Source organism: Vicia villosa, linkage group LG2, assembly GCF_029867415.1.
Source record: "Vicia villosa cultivar HV-30 ecotype Madison, WI linkage group LG2, Vvil1.0, whole genome shotgun sequence".
In the NCBI taxonomy this organism is placed as follows: domain Eukaryota; kingdom Viridiplantae; phylum Streptophyta; class Magnoliopsida; order Fabales; family Fabaceae; genus Vicia; species Vicia villosa.
Window position 1 is genome coordinate 78,564,104 of NC_081181.1, and position 16,547 is coordinate 78,580,650.

The window sequence follows — 16,547 nt, forward strand, 5'->3', positions numbered from 1 at the left end:
ACCGCCGCAAATTTTTACTGTTTATTTCGTGATGATTACTATTCATTTAGTGACGATTTCAAACCGTCGCAAATTTTTTACTGTTCGTTTAATGATGTTTTAAAACCATCGTATACCTTTTACTATTCATTTTGTGACAGTGCGTCAAAAAACTTTTACTACTCATTTTGTGACAGTTTGAAATTGTCACTAAATGTTAAAAATGAAAAGAAAAAAAAAAACCATATTACTTATGTGAGAGACAATTAAGGTCTCTCACCGTAGCCTGGCCCGTAAAACTAATAAGATCCTTATGGGTTCTCATATAAAATATTTTTGATATAATATAAAATATATTTAGGTAGATGTGTAAATTTGAAATAAGTTACTTAATTATAAAATGAATATTTTTTTATAAATTTAATTATATTAAATAATTATATAAAAAAAGAACATAAAATGGAGAAAGAAAAAAAAGGAAAATTTTGATATTTAACAATAAAGATTTTGTCTCTCAAATAAATGTAATTTTAGAATAAAATAAAATAGATTGATATTGACCTGTGAGATGAAAAGATAATTGTTTACAATTATATTAATTATTATCCAATTTGAATAAGTATAAAATTTATTTAAATACACATGTAAATTTAAAATAAATAATAATAAAATAGGTTCAATTGTATTAAATAATCATATATATTCGTTTGTTTTACAGATAATTTGTTAAAATAATTTACTAATTTTATAAGTATGAATTATTTTTTAATATTCAAAATTTTTTGTGTATTTTTGATTATATTAAAAAGGGGTTCAATTTTTTTTATTTAAATAAAAAAAATAAAAAGAAAAAAACATTCTTTCTTGGACTTGTTTCATGGGAATGAAAAGAAACTTAATTTATTTAAATTTTCATGATTGATATACACATCTATTGGAAAAAAAATTATTATCAATTAATTATTATATTTTCTAAATTATTAATAAATTAATTATAATATCAGAATGAGATTATGATTTAAGGTATGTTAATAAATTAGTCTTTAAAAATACAATACTAAAATGGCACTAGGAAATATAATAATATATATTACATATGTTTTTTGACCTATACATTTAATTAAATTGAATTTTTGTTTGTTATGCCATTTTTCAAAATATATTTACAAATATATACAAAAGTCATTTAATAGTATTTATTGGAAAATCCAGTCAACACATTATTTTTCGCATTGTTCTCTTATATATATCATCTCAGGGAGAATTAATTTACTCACTTCATTTTTCGTTTTTTTTCAGTATCTCGTTCAGAAACTGGTCTTTCATATTACACTCTAAGTGATGACCAAGGTTAAGTAAATATTATGAAATAAATCAAATTATTTCTTTCTGCTAGTTTCTTTTCTTTTTAATTTTCTATATGAAACTTTCTTGTTTTCAATTTTTGAATTGATATTTATTTTATTAAAGAGTGAAAATTGTTTACTCATTTATCTTGTTTTTAATTTTCTTTGCTAAACTTTTTGATTTTTCTAATCTTAAGTAAAACCTATATTTTGTTTGGAAATGTGACAAGAAGTTATGTATTACAACAGTATTTAAATCGTTCTCTTCGTAATGTTATTTTTAATTTTTTGATATTTTAACTCAATATTTTGATTAGTATTTTATTATTGATGTCTCTAATAGTATAAATATTTTATGGATTTAAAATCACAGAAGATGCAAGAAACAGGTGTTAAGAAGCCAACCGTGGATATAAAATATGCTGCGAAATTTGTGCGTAAGGTGGAGGTAAGTTTTATGCTAGAGTCTTTGCAGTCCGATATTATTTTAAGCCAACTGATGTTTCTTTTTTAATACAGACTCGATTTCAACGTGTTCAGCAGTGTCATGTTTATCCATTGTTTCTGGACATCCTAAAATCATATACAGAAAACAAAAAAAGTCTTGATGATGTCATTATGGAGGTATGTCTAGTATTGTATATTTGATGATTTTAATTCCGACTCTATTGAAGTAAATTTTGAATCATTTGTCACAATTACAATTGAGATCATAAAACTATACACAAAAAAATTTCTTGTGTGATACTCATTATATTTGTAATTGGATTATTTTCAGGTTAATTTTCTTTTCATAGGCCATGATGATCTGATTGACGACTTTACTAATTTTCTTCCTTGATTGTGCTCGTGATATGTATGAGTTATTTAAGACAAATAATATTATTGCAAATGTTAAAATTTAGAGTTTGAATATGGAGATAAAATGTTGTCTTAGATACAATTTTAATGTTTGTAATTTGAAAGATTTGATGAACATTTGTTTCAATGAGTTATTTGTGTTTGTGTAAAAATTATTATCTGTGAAATTAATTGAAACAATAAGATATATTTAAAATCTTCATAATATATTTTCGCAAAGAAAAGTTTTCTTTCCATGATCACAAGACAAAATGAATCAAATTTGTGATTATTGTGCCTTTGACATGTATTTGATGTATTAATTGTTTATCACAAGTGAAAAACTTCCTACTACAAATATTATTTTTTCTAATAAAGAATTAACTTAATGAACTCACCAAATGAGATAAAATCACTTTTCTTAGACGCCATTTTAAATTTGATTTTTAATTAAAAATATATCACCAATTCACTTTGTTGTGAGGAAAATTGAGAGGAAATATCTCTCAGAAATAAATTTCCATTGCCAACAATTACGTTTTTGTATTTTATTTATAGTTATGTAATATTTTTTATTTTAATATTAAAAAAAATAACATTTTTTCTCATTTAATTTACTTGATAAAATCTAGGGAATGATTACTCTAGTTTTTTTTTGAATAAAAGACCTTTTAAGAGTGTTTATAAAAGTGTTTTCGTTGCTAAACGCAATATTTAAAAGTGTAACCTGTAATTTAAGCCTCCCGTTTGACCAATAATTTATTTTTACTTTTTACCTGTAATATTTTTGGAAATAATCCCCTGTAATTCAAGTCTTATATATATATATATATATATATATATATATATATATATATATATATATGGGTTTGGCTACAATAGACCCACTTGTTTTTATGAAAGTCTATTTTAGCAACATGCACCTTAGGGTGCATTTAAAACTTACTAAAACACACCTTCATAAAAATAAGTAGGTGTGCGGTTTGCTTTAATACACCCACTTATTTTTATGAAGGTCTATTTTAGCAACATGCACCTTAAGGTGCATTTAACAATTTTGTAGTTAAAGCTTGCTAAAATTGACCTTCATAAAAATAAGTGAGTCTATTGTAGCAAAACCCTATATATACCATTATTTCAACAAAAACTCGTATGTAGGACATTATATACCAATATGATACCATTATAATCCAAAATAAAATATATACACCATTATAGTTTTATTCACATGTTTGCAACAGATACATATAACTAAATCATCTCTAACAATAACTAAATCAGAATAAGCCCGAAATTCTCAAAATCCGACGAGCGGACGGTCCTGGTCCTGCAAAGTATGAACAAAAAACCACGGTCAATTAAACTAACTTTGTACAACTTTAACACCGCAGACAATCTTGTGAATTTTGTACAACCATCATACAACGGTTTCTCCGTATCGCTTACCAACCTCTCGAACATTTTGGGACAATCCTCAAGATCTTCTTTAAGCGCTTCTTGTAACAACCCGATTTTATTTATTAGTTTATTTGTGTGTTTTGTTAATTAATTGTTTATTTAATTATTATGTGGAATTACTAATTAATTGAAATATCTAATTATATGCATATTTGTGTTTTATGATATAATTAGGTTATTAGTAGTATACTATTTATTGGACCTAACTAATAATTGGATGAGTGGGTAATAACATGACTAAGCCCATTAACAGTAAGATAGTAAGAAGACAAAACTAGGGTTTTAGAGATAACACAATTTGGGGAAAGAAGAGAAAGAAGAGAAGAGAGGAGAAAGAACAAGAGAAGAAGGAATTTGTATATTACTTGAAGAGGGTGGATTTAAGAGTAGAGGTAAGGGTTTGAATCCAAGTTCTTATAGACCCTACGCCAAACAAGGAAAAAGACAGCGCTTTTTTTGGCTTCAAGCAGCGCTTTAAAGCGCTGTCTATTTCCCCGCTGTCGTAGGTAAAGGCAGCGCTTTTTTTCACCTTGAAAGAGCTGCTAAAGGCACCCTTTAGCCAGCACTTTTCTGAAACAATTTTTAAGAAAAAGCCTCTTAAAAGCGCTGCTAAAGGCCACCTTTAGGTAGCGCTGTTCCCACAAGCGCTGCTAAAGACCCACTTTAGCCAGCACTTTTTTCTTAAAAGCGCTGTTAAAGGCCCCATTTAGGCAGCGCTTTTTTGAACAAAATTTTTAAAGAGCTTTTAGGCAGCGCTTCTCTTCTAAAGCGCTGTCTAATGTCCACGAAATCTTTAGATGCATCTATTTAAAAAAGGCGTGCCCCAGGTTTTCACCACATTTTGCACCTATATATACCATTACAAATTTCACATATAAACAACAACAAAAAACTCTATTTTTCAGAGCTAAGATGCTAAGATATATATATATATATATATATATATATATATATATATATATATATATATATATATATATATATATATATATATATATATATATATACATATACGAATAAACTTTGTATTTTTTATATGCTAAGATGCTAAGAACATATTAATAAACAACAACAAAATTACATCCAATTCAATGAAAACAATTGCATCATCCAAACACTACAACAAAAATGCACTTAGGCAACGACCGAAAACCGTAGTCAAATGCTTAAAAACCGTAGCCTATTACTTTAGACTACGGTTATCCAGGCGTGGAATATGCCGCCGGTGCCTTTTCTTATAGACTACGGTTTTTTCACTTTTGCCCACAAAAACGAGAAAGCGTCGCGTAAAATTTGTGAATAGGCTGCACTTTTTAAACTAATTTTAGACAACGGTTTTGAATAAACTACATATTTAAAAGCGCAGTCTATTTTATTAAGTTACACTTTTAAAACTGTTGCCTATTCAGTATTAAAAATAATATTGAAAATTACAAATTTTATCAAAAATAATAATTTAAAATTAATAAAAAATTAATTTTTACTATTTTCAATAATTAAAATACAATAAAGCTAAATATACAATAATAAATACATTCATTCATTAAATTTTAACAAAAGCTTTTCCTGTTCTAGACAATATATATTTTAATATTACAAATAATATTGAAAATTACAAATTTTATTAAAAAAATTAATATAAAAATAGGATTCATTTTTCTATTTACATCAAAAAATTCCACTAAAAATAGCTAAACTCTATTTAAATCTAAATATACAACAATAAATACATTCATCAAATTCTAGCAAAATCTGCCTAAGCTTTTGTTGTATTCCTGTCTTCCCTGTAAATTTAAATCAAAGAGGATTTGCGAAGGCTGCAACAACTCCTGAGTTCAGGTGAAACACCTACACACACAAAATAATTATAAATCATATATACCAACCCTCTTTGATCCAAATCTTTTAATTCTAAAAATCCTTAATTCTAAAAATCCTTTATTGACAAACTATATCAGAGAATTTCTCTGCAGCTAACAGACCTTTCAACATAGGGTCAATTTTATTCAAAATCAAATACCTTTCAATATAAGACACGATAGACAACTTCAAAACTACAACAAAAATAAGCCTAAGGAAGAATAAAATATTCTCAAATCAAAGTTATTATTTTTAAAAAAATAGAAATTGATAAAATAGGAGATTTAGGGATTTGAATGAGAAATATGGAAATTGTCAAAGATGAGAATTAGGGATTGAGAGATCTCGAGCATAATGTTAAGGAATTGCAGAAACTAGATTTTGCGAGCCCAAATCTGTAAATCAAAATCGAATAACAGTAAGAGATTAAAGACCTGTTCATCACTGTTGAAGAGAGACGAAGAGTGAATGTAGATCGAAGATGGAGTAGTGATAAAGCACATCAGATGAAGTAGAGACCTTGTAGGATGCGACCAGAATGATGAAAGGAGAAGTGTAGAGGCGCTCCAAGAAGAGTGACGGCTAGGGTTTTATGAGAAAAGGACTTTAGAAGAAACTGAATTTGTTTTCTGGGCAGAAATGCGTCTACTTTTTCTAATTTATTAAAATATTGTTAAGTTATAAACTTATTTATTTATTTTATATTATATTATTCATTCATTTATTAGAAAATATAATTAATAAAGTCATAATAATTAGTTGATACAAAATCTTAATATTAAAGAGTAATTAAAATTAAATCAAAGTAATAATTTGCAAAGGCTTAAATCTCACTAAAAGGTAAACTTAATTATATTAGGAAAATTTTAACTTTTATTTAATCTCATTATATCAATATATTCAAATTTATATTGAGTATTTTCCTTTTAAAAAGCTCTTTTAATATTTATAATATAAGAGAAACCTGTGTTTTGAAAACATATGATATTGCACAAAATCTATAATTTCTCTTTTAATTTTTTCTTTTTTACAATTTTTTTTATATTTCTTAAACAAATGAAAAATAATCATAGATGTTAATAATAAAATTTACCAACAATTAATTTTTATTTAAATACTTTAATAATAATTATCAAAAATTATTTTAATATAATAAATTGGTAATATGTAAAAGCTTTTTTTATATTTTATAAAGTTGTTTTAACATATTAACAAATAAACTGATGAAGAACTTATAATAAGACACATGGTTTTTTTTGGTAGCATAATAAGACACGTGGCTTTGTTGTGAGTGTTATAAAGTTTAAATGCCACGCTATCAATATTGGATACCATGTGGACTCAAATAACTTTAGAACCAAAAACATAAAACCGCAGCTTTTGGTGAATAGGGGACGGTTTTGTTACGCCCACATGTGCAAAACCGTGGCCGAAAGAGAATAAACTACGGTTTTTAATTAGAGATTGGAAACTTGTCAACACGTAGGAAACCGTCGCTTGTACCCCTTTAAGCAACGGTTTAATGGCCGTTGCCTATTTTTCCGTTGCCTAAAGTCAAAAATGTTGTAGTGAAAAAATTATTATTTTTTACACAAGTCAAAAGGTTGCTAAATATCTACTTTTTCTTCTTGCAAGCAACTGTAACATTTTTACCCGTCAATATCCTGCAATTGCATCAAACCATTACAATCACAAAACAGAATAACAGAAAACCAAAAACAAAATAATATAAAGGTGAAAAACATTCTACATTAGTGTCCATAAAACCATTCTACATTTGCCACGAATGTATTTCAAACGGCCTACATATCACTAAATAATCTATGTAGATAAATCAAATATTACAACATGCACTTGGCTATACTTTAAATTCTCATCAATTATAGTAAGATTTCAATATACCTATACAACTTTCAACTCAATTATGAATTGACACCAATCCTCCTTAAGTTCATCCAACTTAGATCTTGAGTGTGTAGCACACTTGAAGTCATCAAAGTACTACAAAATAATATAACATGGTATGTTTAAGTTAAAACTATTTAATTATATGAGAAATATGTGTTAAATATTAAAATAACTCTTAAGTTAGAAATCCATACCTTGGACGGAATCTCTATTCGATTAGGAAGAGCATTATCCTCCGAAAGCATATCTCTCATAAGGGCTAATTACTCTGTGAAACATTTATCCGACCATCCATTGACTGCCTTTAAGTTGTACAACTTTAATACCGCCGACAGTCTTGTGAATTTACTACAACCTTTATACAGCGGTTTCTCTGCATCGCTTACCAACCTCTCAAACATTTTGGGACAGTCCTTAAGATCTTCTTCAAGTGCTTCTGCAATCTCTTCGACTTGATCACAATCGTATGTATCCATGTCATTTTCGTCTGGAGCATAGGTCGTCGTATTACTTTTCTCCTCCGGCTCAACATTCTCGTTAATTTCCTCACCATGATATATCCAACACTTATAACTTCGATCAATCCCATGCGTCAGTAAATGCGATTTCAATCCATCTGCGTCAACCCGACCCCCATAACAACAACCCAAACAAGGATATTTCATTCGACTGGCGTCTTCGACGTGTTCAACAGCAAACTTAACAAATTTCAATACCCCATTATCGTACTCTTTTGACAATCGATCGGCAGTCATCCATTTTTTATCCATGGAATTACTACTGATTAAGGTAAACAAAAACACTATAATTATTCACGCAACTATTTCAAAAGAACATAAATAAACGAGTTAGTAATGTTGAATTTGAACTTGACTTACCAAAGAAAGAAGAGGGGGTTATTAGTGCCAACGACGGATGCTGCTGCTTTGATGTTCTTCGAATCGGTGATGGTCTTCGACTAACTACACCAATACAAAAAAGTATTAACCAACTTTTTAGTAAGCACACTAACATTGAAAATGCATAGAGTTGAGAATAAAATCACGATACCAATCCTCAAATGAAAATAAAATCAAAGAACTCATTTTGTTACACAATTTAAGAATTGGAACATGGAAAATTGATTTCAACACATGATTTATTCGATTAAACAAAAACCGGGCAGCAACTATAACAAGTTATGAATGCTCGATAGTTTCAACTCAATAAGATTCAAAACAAAATGAGAAAGCACCCGATGTCACAACCATGCGAACTTTTGAAAAATTAATGCCAAACAAATAAAATAGTCGCTTTCTCACAAACTAATTTCACAAGACTAATAGTAAGTTTCGAAAAATTCTCCACAAACACCTATGGAAAAATAAATATTATTCTTAAAACAACTAACTATCCATATATTTTACATAATATCATCTCTATATTAACTAAAATTAACAGCTGCGTCTCAATTTTGTTATTTAACTACTTAATAAACACCTATTGACTTATATGGAGTTTTTTCATAAGTGATGAACATAAAACTCATTTTAGTTGAGAAGGTCTCTTACTTAGTAGTTTATCCAAGCAGTAACTATTTCCATATGAACAACCAATCCTTCGTTCATAAACTAATATACAATTCCATTTTCAATCCCTCATTCAGAATCATTCAATTTTGCTTTGACTTCTTTCCCCCCACTTAGTTACAAAAAATACATATCACTAACAATTTTCAATTATACATGTTCATTTCCACTTAGTTTTACAAAGCTCAATTTTAAAAGTTCTTGTGTGTCAACATAATCTTAAAATCCATCTCCATGATGAATAAAAATAATCAAACTCAAAGGATTCGTGACAAACTTGTTTTAAATTAACACAAGTCTCACCCCACAAATATAGAAATAAGTCTACTAAAATGTTATTTCTAATTGACCTAAGACCTGCTAACATAAATAACTAACACCTAGTGTTCTACAATACAAAACGGTGGAGGTGTCTTGGAAAATAATGAACACTTCAACCTATCCAATACTATTGGACCAATACCTACAGAATAGGAGGACAAATCAATCAAAGACTAATGAACTTAAGAAGTTGTTAATAATCATCTAGCAGACAAAATTGCAAATGTAAAACCCTTTGCTTAGTGAAAATAATAGTCATTTCTTTATTCAAGCTTGTACTTTTATTCCAAAGTTCTTTATCATATCAAAGATTGTATGATCCATGGAAGGCATCAAGACAATTGAATAATCACTGATGACAAAACTTGTAGCACTCTTCATATACATGAAACTTGGTACATACAAAAATTAGCAATAAATTCAACACTAAGTCTTTCTCATCGATAGCAGAATGCAAAATGATTTCATTGAAAAACAAAGACCCATAGAAACAACAATATGAGAAAACATATATTTCCAACAGCAGTGTTATTTTGTCATGGTTAGTGCATTATATTTCCTACTTTTGCCATCAAGTGCAATAGAAAATTGAACTCAAAATATTTTTCTCTATATTTCTTATATGGAGTAAAATGTAGAAACAATTGTCACTAAAAGTTTTCTGCTCATTGATGTCTATTTCACTACATCTACACTTTGCTATTACATATAATTATGTAACTTCCAGCGAGTCCAAAACCAACGATTCTCCTAATGAAAGCATGGTTGAACCAGATAACCATAAAATTCAAGCTAACTCAAACCAACAACTAATTAATTGTTAACATCTAACTAACAGCTAACGAGCAAAATTAATTCACCTCCTAACATACTAACAATTTCTCAACCTCTAAACATTCATATTCTAACTAATAGTTAATTAACTGCTAACTGATACCACATATTCTTACCTTGATTTTTGATAATGGAGATGCTAGATTCGATGGAGACGCAAGCGGCAGCAAAGTGAAGTTTGAGAACTGAACGGATGAGAATGACTGTAGTGAAGTGAGGGACAGCGAACCCTAGCGGTCAGTAACGGAGATACGGCAGCGGAGGGAAGGTTGTCGACGGCAGCAGAAATGTTGGGGCATCAGTGATTTTTTGAATTTTGTTGTTGTTTATTGTAAAATGAATTAGAGAAGTGAAACAAAGTTGTTACTGTGCAAAAACTTGAAACAAGAACGGAGGACGGCAGATGGCGTGACAGAGGGTTTTTGCTTAGGTTTTTTCGCTTAGGGAAAGAAGAACGATAGCAGAAAGAGTGAATAGAATAAGAGGGAATAGAATCTATTTTTAATTTTAAATTATTTTAGGCAGCGCTTTTCTGAAGCGATTTGTAAAGTGGGCTTTAGGCAGCGGTTTTGTGAAGCGCTTTTTAAAGTGGACTTTAGGCAGCGCTTTTGTGACTGATTTAGCAGCACTTTTGTGAAGCACTTTTTAAAGTGGGCTTTTAGCAACGCTTTTAAGAAGCGCTGTCTAAGGTGGGCCTTTTAGCAGCGCTTTTACACAATTTCTTATATATTTTCCGTGTTTTACTTTTTATTTAGCTTATGGCAGCGCTTTTGGAAAAAAGCGCTGTCTAAGGGGCGTTGCCTAAAATCCTTTTTGGCGTAGTGAGACTATATGATTGGGTAATGTGTTTTGTTTTGATTATCTCTTCATCTTTGCAATTTCATGAACACATAGAAAAGTTAGGGTTTATGCTATTTATATAGATTTATATGATTAAACATGATTTTGATGATATACGTTGTTTAATAATGGTGAATATTAGTTGTATTTGATGTTTATTGATGTTTGGAAGTGATTTGGAGTAGTTTTATGTGATTTCTGCAGTTCAGTGTTTTGCTGTTTTTTTATGAAAATCGCAGGCCCCGCTAAGCGGAGCTGCGAAAAAGAAAGTTGCTGCCTGGCTACGCTGGAGGTCCGCTGAGCGGACCCTGCTGTACGCAGAATTTTCCAAACTTTGAAATATCATAACTTTTGATCCGTAACTCCTTTTTAGGTGTCGTATGAAGCATATTGAAGCTTAAATAATTATCTATATGATGTAATAGAATGGATTAGCACTTGTTTGATTAATTATGATGATAATTGAGAATAGAATATACCTATAATTGAGAATTGAATTCTAAATGCTAGTTGATGCGGAATGGTTTGAATTTGATGTTAATATATGGATAACATGTGATTACTTATGAGTGCATTATGAATTAATGGCTTGTAATTAATATTCATAGATGTGTTAAGTGATGTGATATCCATGATATGTTGGAATGAATATATATATATATATATACACTATTTGAATGTGTATTGTTTATAATGATCATTTAAATGTGTATATTTCGAGATGTGGATTGAATAATGATGATGCTAGAATTGAATGCATGTGATTCATTGATGTGTGTTGAGTGATGCATTGTTTGGCATTGAAGTCATGTTGTGTATATTGTTCAATGTTGAGAAGATGTGATTATGTAGTTTAAGAGATAGAGAGATCGTCTTAAATGCATGAGTCTTGTTTTGTTGCACACGTACACAAGCATGAGTCTTTGAAAGTGGCAATGTTGGGTAATCTCGTGGAGATTATTTGCTTGTCCCAAACCTAACGAGTATGGGGTTTGAAAGCTTAATGAGAATGGGGTTTGAAAGCTTAACGAGTATGGGGCTTTGAGGTATTTGGAAGAGGCAATGTCGGGTAACCTCGTGGAGATTATTTGCTTGTCCCAAACCTAATTAGTATGGGGTTTGAAAGCTTAACGAGTATGGGGCTTTGAAGTGGTTATGTTGTCCATAGAGAGTGGCAATCGGCATGACCGAAAACGATAACAGAGGGATCCACATGCATATCGCATTGAGTCACAGTTGAGTCGCACGTGTCGTTGTAAAATGTTATTGTTGGTGTGATTTATGTGATATGAATTGTGTGGAATGATGTTTATGGATATGCATATATGTGGATTTGGTGATTCATTTGATATGAATTGTTGTTGTGTTATGAATGCGATATATGTGATTTGGAACATATGTGATATAGATGTGAATTTATATGTATTAATGATATATATATATATATATATATATATATATATATATGTGTGTGTGTGTGTGGATATGCGAATCATGTTTGATCACTTAGAATTGAATGAGCTATGTTGTATGACATGAACATGTGAATCTTGATTAATTGCATTTGATGCATGTTTATGGGAAGAGTGATGAATTCTTGAAATGTATTCTTATTGTATTTTACATTTCCCATTATTATGTTTTCTATAAGAAGTTGAATTCTCACCCTTCAGTTTGAATGTTATCCTTTGTTGGTAACGTCCAGGTTTCGTGGATAATGACGCTTCGAAGGAGGCTTAGCGTCGAGATTTAGATCTCTAGTAGGGTGTCGTGACTAAGTAGTCACTTGTGCTCGGGTCATACGTAACACATGGGAGTTGGGTTTTATGTTTTTATGACTCGATATTATGAGATATTTGTTTACTCATATTGTATTCATATTTGAATATGTTATTTTGGTTAATGTGTGGCCTTGAGCCAAGATGTTGAAACATGGTGGATGATGTATGTGAATCATCCTATTTTACCATTTATTTGATGAGATGATTATTCCGCTATGGTTTTGCATGTTTTTTTAAATCCCGTGTTATTTGGAAATGACCATTGCATGTTTCAAGATAAAATGTTTGTTCTATTTTGAAATATGTGTAACGCCCTCGTGAGATGCATGCTTCTTTACTCTGATTTATGCAAATATATGCCTTATTTGTTTAGTATAGAATTGGGGGTGTTACACTTCTGCAATCTCTTTGACTCGATCATAATCGTATGTGTCTATGCAATCGTCGTTTGAAGCATACGTCGTATGATACCTCGATTCAACATTCCTGTTACTTTTCTCACCATGCAAATTCCAACATGTATAACTTCTATCAATTCCAAACCATAGTAAATGCGATGCCAACTGACCCGCGTCAACCTGACCCCCATAACAGCAACCCAAGCAAGGACACGTCATTCAATTCGCAGCCGCAAACTTAACGAATTCCAATACCCCTTTCTCGTACTCTTTTGACAATCGATTTGAATGCATCCTTGTCTTAATTAAGCTAAACAAAAACAACTAATTAAGGCACAAAACAATGTAATATGTTTCTGTCAACACGCAAAGTATATAAATAATTTGAGATGGAAATTTACCTCAAATTTTACTGAACTCAAGAAAACGCAGAGAATGAGCGTTGTACGTCGAACTAGGTCGAGAAACGCTGATAATTCAAAGGAAAAAAACTTCTATTATAAAAAATTTCATACGATAAAAACTGACTCAACCACTAATTATAAATCATTTATAAGTAGAGAAGTAAGCAACTAATTAAAGTGGAAATGATCCATCATAGCCGTTCATTCAAAGCACAACTAATTACTTTGATCAGAGAGAACAATTAATTACCTGTATAGAAGTATGTAACTTCTAGACCCACACAATGTAAGATTCTTGAAAACGATCAAACTTTCACTCTTCACAAGTAACCCCTATAGCAAATTCACAAAGTTAGTAAGTTCATCTCTTAACGATTAACAACATTATTAATATATAATGAACTTTAAATTGTAGTAACTTATTAACTGGTTTTTAACATCCAGTTTTATTTCCACAATCAAACTTAATACTATTTAACAAACAACAATCTTAAACAAACAATTAACAAGAAGTTAAAAACTAATCATCATTCTAATTCTTCCTATAGACATGAACTACTATCCATTGATCATACAACTTCACATCACTTGTTAGTCAGGAAACTGCTATCTGTGTGCATATACATGAACTAAAACCTGTACAACTTACATGTTCCTAATTCTAAGCAAGGTATGAGTAATGACGAAGAACTAGAGGAAACTCGAGCTGCAATCTGTATATTAAAAAGTTAGCATCCCTCATGACTATTGAGATATACTAGTAAATCAACTAACAATACCAGCGTAAGATGAGACATGATTCACCATCGGATTTCAGGAATTCAAAATTGGAAGCAACCTCATATGGATCATTTTAAAAGAATAGACTCTATGTTTTGTTGCTTGTTTTTTTAACTAGGGATAGTTGGAAATAGAATGTACATGAGCCAGATATTAGGGTTCATCTTAAAAGCACCACATACTTACACTAGCAGTACCTACCTATTGCCCATATGTTATCGCCCTCTTTTTTAACATCATATTCACAGCAATCAAACAATACTCACATCAAATTCACATCAAGCAACCAATGTAGGAACAAGCTAAAATCAAAGGGAGCAAATAAAATTCAAAAATTGAAACAACTAAAGTTTCAGAATGAGCGCTAAAAAAGGAGCATGAACAAGCAAAATTCAGAAACAGAAGTCGTGAAAACAACGAATTAAATTGAAAGAAAAGGGTTCAAATGAAACTAAAAATCTTAAAAATAGAAATTTGCTTACCTGAAACACAGAAGAGAAGTTGAAGTTGTTGTCGAAAGACGATTTCGTTTATTTAAACAACGCTTTCGATGATTTCGTTGAATTTGAAGTAAGGTTTCGTCGATTTCATCAGATTTGGGATTAGGGTTTTGGATTTTGTTTGATTTTGTTGTTTTGTTATGCGACTAGGAGAACTGAGAATGGAGAATGGATGAACAGTAGCAGCGGAGGGAGATAGGGTTGTTTCATAAAAGAACAATACTGAAGGCAAAACACACTCTTTGTTTCTTTTGTTTTAAAAATTGTAATTTTAAATAAGCGACGAGAGCACTTTTGAAAGCGCCTTCATAACCATACCTATACCAGCGCTTTTTAGAAAAAAAGCGTTTTCGTTTCCTACCCCTATAGCAGCAATTTTAAAAGCGCTTTCATATATTACCTATAGCAGCGCTTTTATAAAGGACTTTCTTAAGGTAGCCTTAAAAAGCGCTTTTAAAAAAGTGCTTTCATAGGATCCTCTATAGCAGCGCTTTTTTCCCTTGTTTTTAGTTTTGTTTTTAGCAAAACCTATAGCAGCGCTTTTGCCTAAAAGCGCTTTCGTAGATGTGCTGCTAAAAACTAAATTTGGCGTAGTGTTACTTCGCTACAACATTTTTATCCTATGGCAACGCCTAATTTTAAGGTGGTAAAAACGCCGTTCTCGTAGAGAGTAATAGACAACAAATTTTATAATTTGTTGTGGTAGGGTATATATTTCTTATAAATTTTATATTAACGGTTAAAAACCGTTCTCGTAGATCACAAAAAAATGACATATATTAACAACGGATTGAAACTCTTCTAATATATATTTTTTAATATTTAATAAAATATTTATTATAAGAAAAATTTCATTTGGCTTAATTGAAGAGATGACTTTTCTAATTCTCAAAAAGCGCCGTTCCCTTTCCAAAAATTAGTGAGCGCTAATCTAAATTGTAGCCGTTCCTTTTCCAAAATTTCTTGAGCGCTAAAATCCCAAATCTTCCCTCCCAGCGAATTTTCTTGACTATTCTTCAACCAAAACAATTAGAACAAACCCTAACCCTTTCATTCTTCAAGCTAATCAATTTGAACCTAACCCTTTCTTCTCATCACACATGATTCTCTCCTGCGTGTCCGGTTTGTCAATATCGATTGGATCTCTTGTGTAAGTTCATTGCCTTGGTCACTCGAGAACGAAGGTTAACGAAGAACACCAAAATCACTCACGAACGAGGTATCACCACTTCTTAGTTCAACCGGTTTATATTTCATTATCTATGTAATCTTTAATTTGTACCCCTTTCTCATCTCTCTAGGCCTGTACGTGGCAAGCAATGCTGTCGAACTCGAGAACATGCTCTCTGCACTTTTTATCACTAACAAAATGATTGGTGGAATCAATTCATAAATTGAAACTAATGTTATTTTGAATTGTGGATTTTTTAGGGTTTAAGATTTTTAGTTATTGGTGTACTCAAGGGTTCCAGAAATTTCAAGGTTGGCATACTCAACTGCAGTAACTGGCGAGTTCCCTAACTATTGAGTGTTAAGGTGATGATTAACTACAATTGACATGATAATCAATTACTTGTAACTTTTTATTAGAGTCAGAGACCATGATTCAGAGTGTTTTTATGTCAATAGATATGAGTGTTGCTTCATTTACTTGAACTTGTTTCTATATACTGGTTTCTTTGTGCTTGTTCTTTATTTTCATGCAATTAGAGAATAGTTTGTCTTAATGT

The 16,547-nt window shown here is 30.5% G+C and overlaps 1 protein-coding gene and 1 long non-coding RNA gene across 2 annotated transcripts; one reads left to right on the forward strand and one right to left on the reverse strand.

Moving 5' to 3' along the window:
• Positions 1 to 1,701: 1,701 nt before the first annotated feature.
• Positions 1,702 to 2,230, forward strand: LOC131646319 (paired amphipathic helix protein Sin3-like 6). Its single transcript, XM_058916384.1, has 3 exons — positions 1,702 to 1,773; positions 1,845 to 1,949; positions 2,104 to 2,230. Exons 1-3 carry the CDS (start codon positions 1,702 to 1,704, stop codon positions 2,164 to 2,166), a joined length of 240 nt encoding a protein of 79 aa, XP_058772367.1. The 3' UTR covers positions 2,167 to 2,230.
• A 3,025-nt stretch (positions 2,231 to 5,255) lies between these two features.
• On the reverse strand, positions 5,256 to 6,094 carry LOC131646320 (uncharacterized). Its single transcript, XR_009297413.1, has 2 exons — positions 5,918 to 6,094; positions 5,256 to 5,471 (listed from the first exon to the last, which is right to left on the reverse strand). It is a non-coding gene; the product is annotated as an uncharacterized LOC131646320 (long non-coding RNA).
• Positions 6,095 to 16,547: the final 10,453 nt, after the last annotated feature.

Bases quoted from the DNA above. Each gene is read 5' to 3' on its own strand.
- LOC131646319 (XM_058916384.1), top strand. From the start codon at position 1,702: ATGCAAGAAACAGGTGTTAAGAAGCCAACCGTGGATATAAAATATGCT. The intron at 1,774-1,844 runs GTAAGTTTTATG...TTTTTAATACAG, and splicing joins AATTTGTGCGTAAGGTGGAG to ACTCGATTTCAACGTGTTCA. The intron at 1,950-2,103 runs GTATGTCTAGTA...GATTATTTTCAG, and splicing joins TTGATGATGTCATTATGGAG to GTTAATTTTCTTTTCATAGG.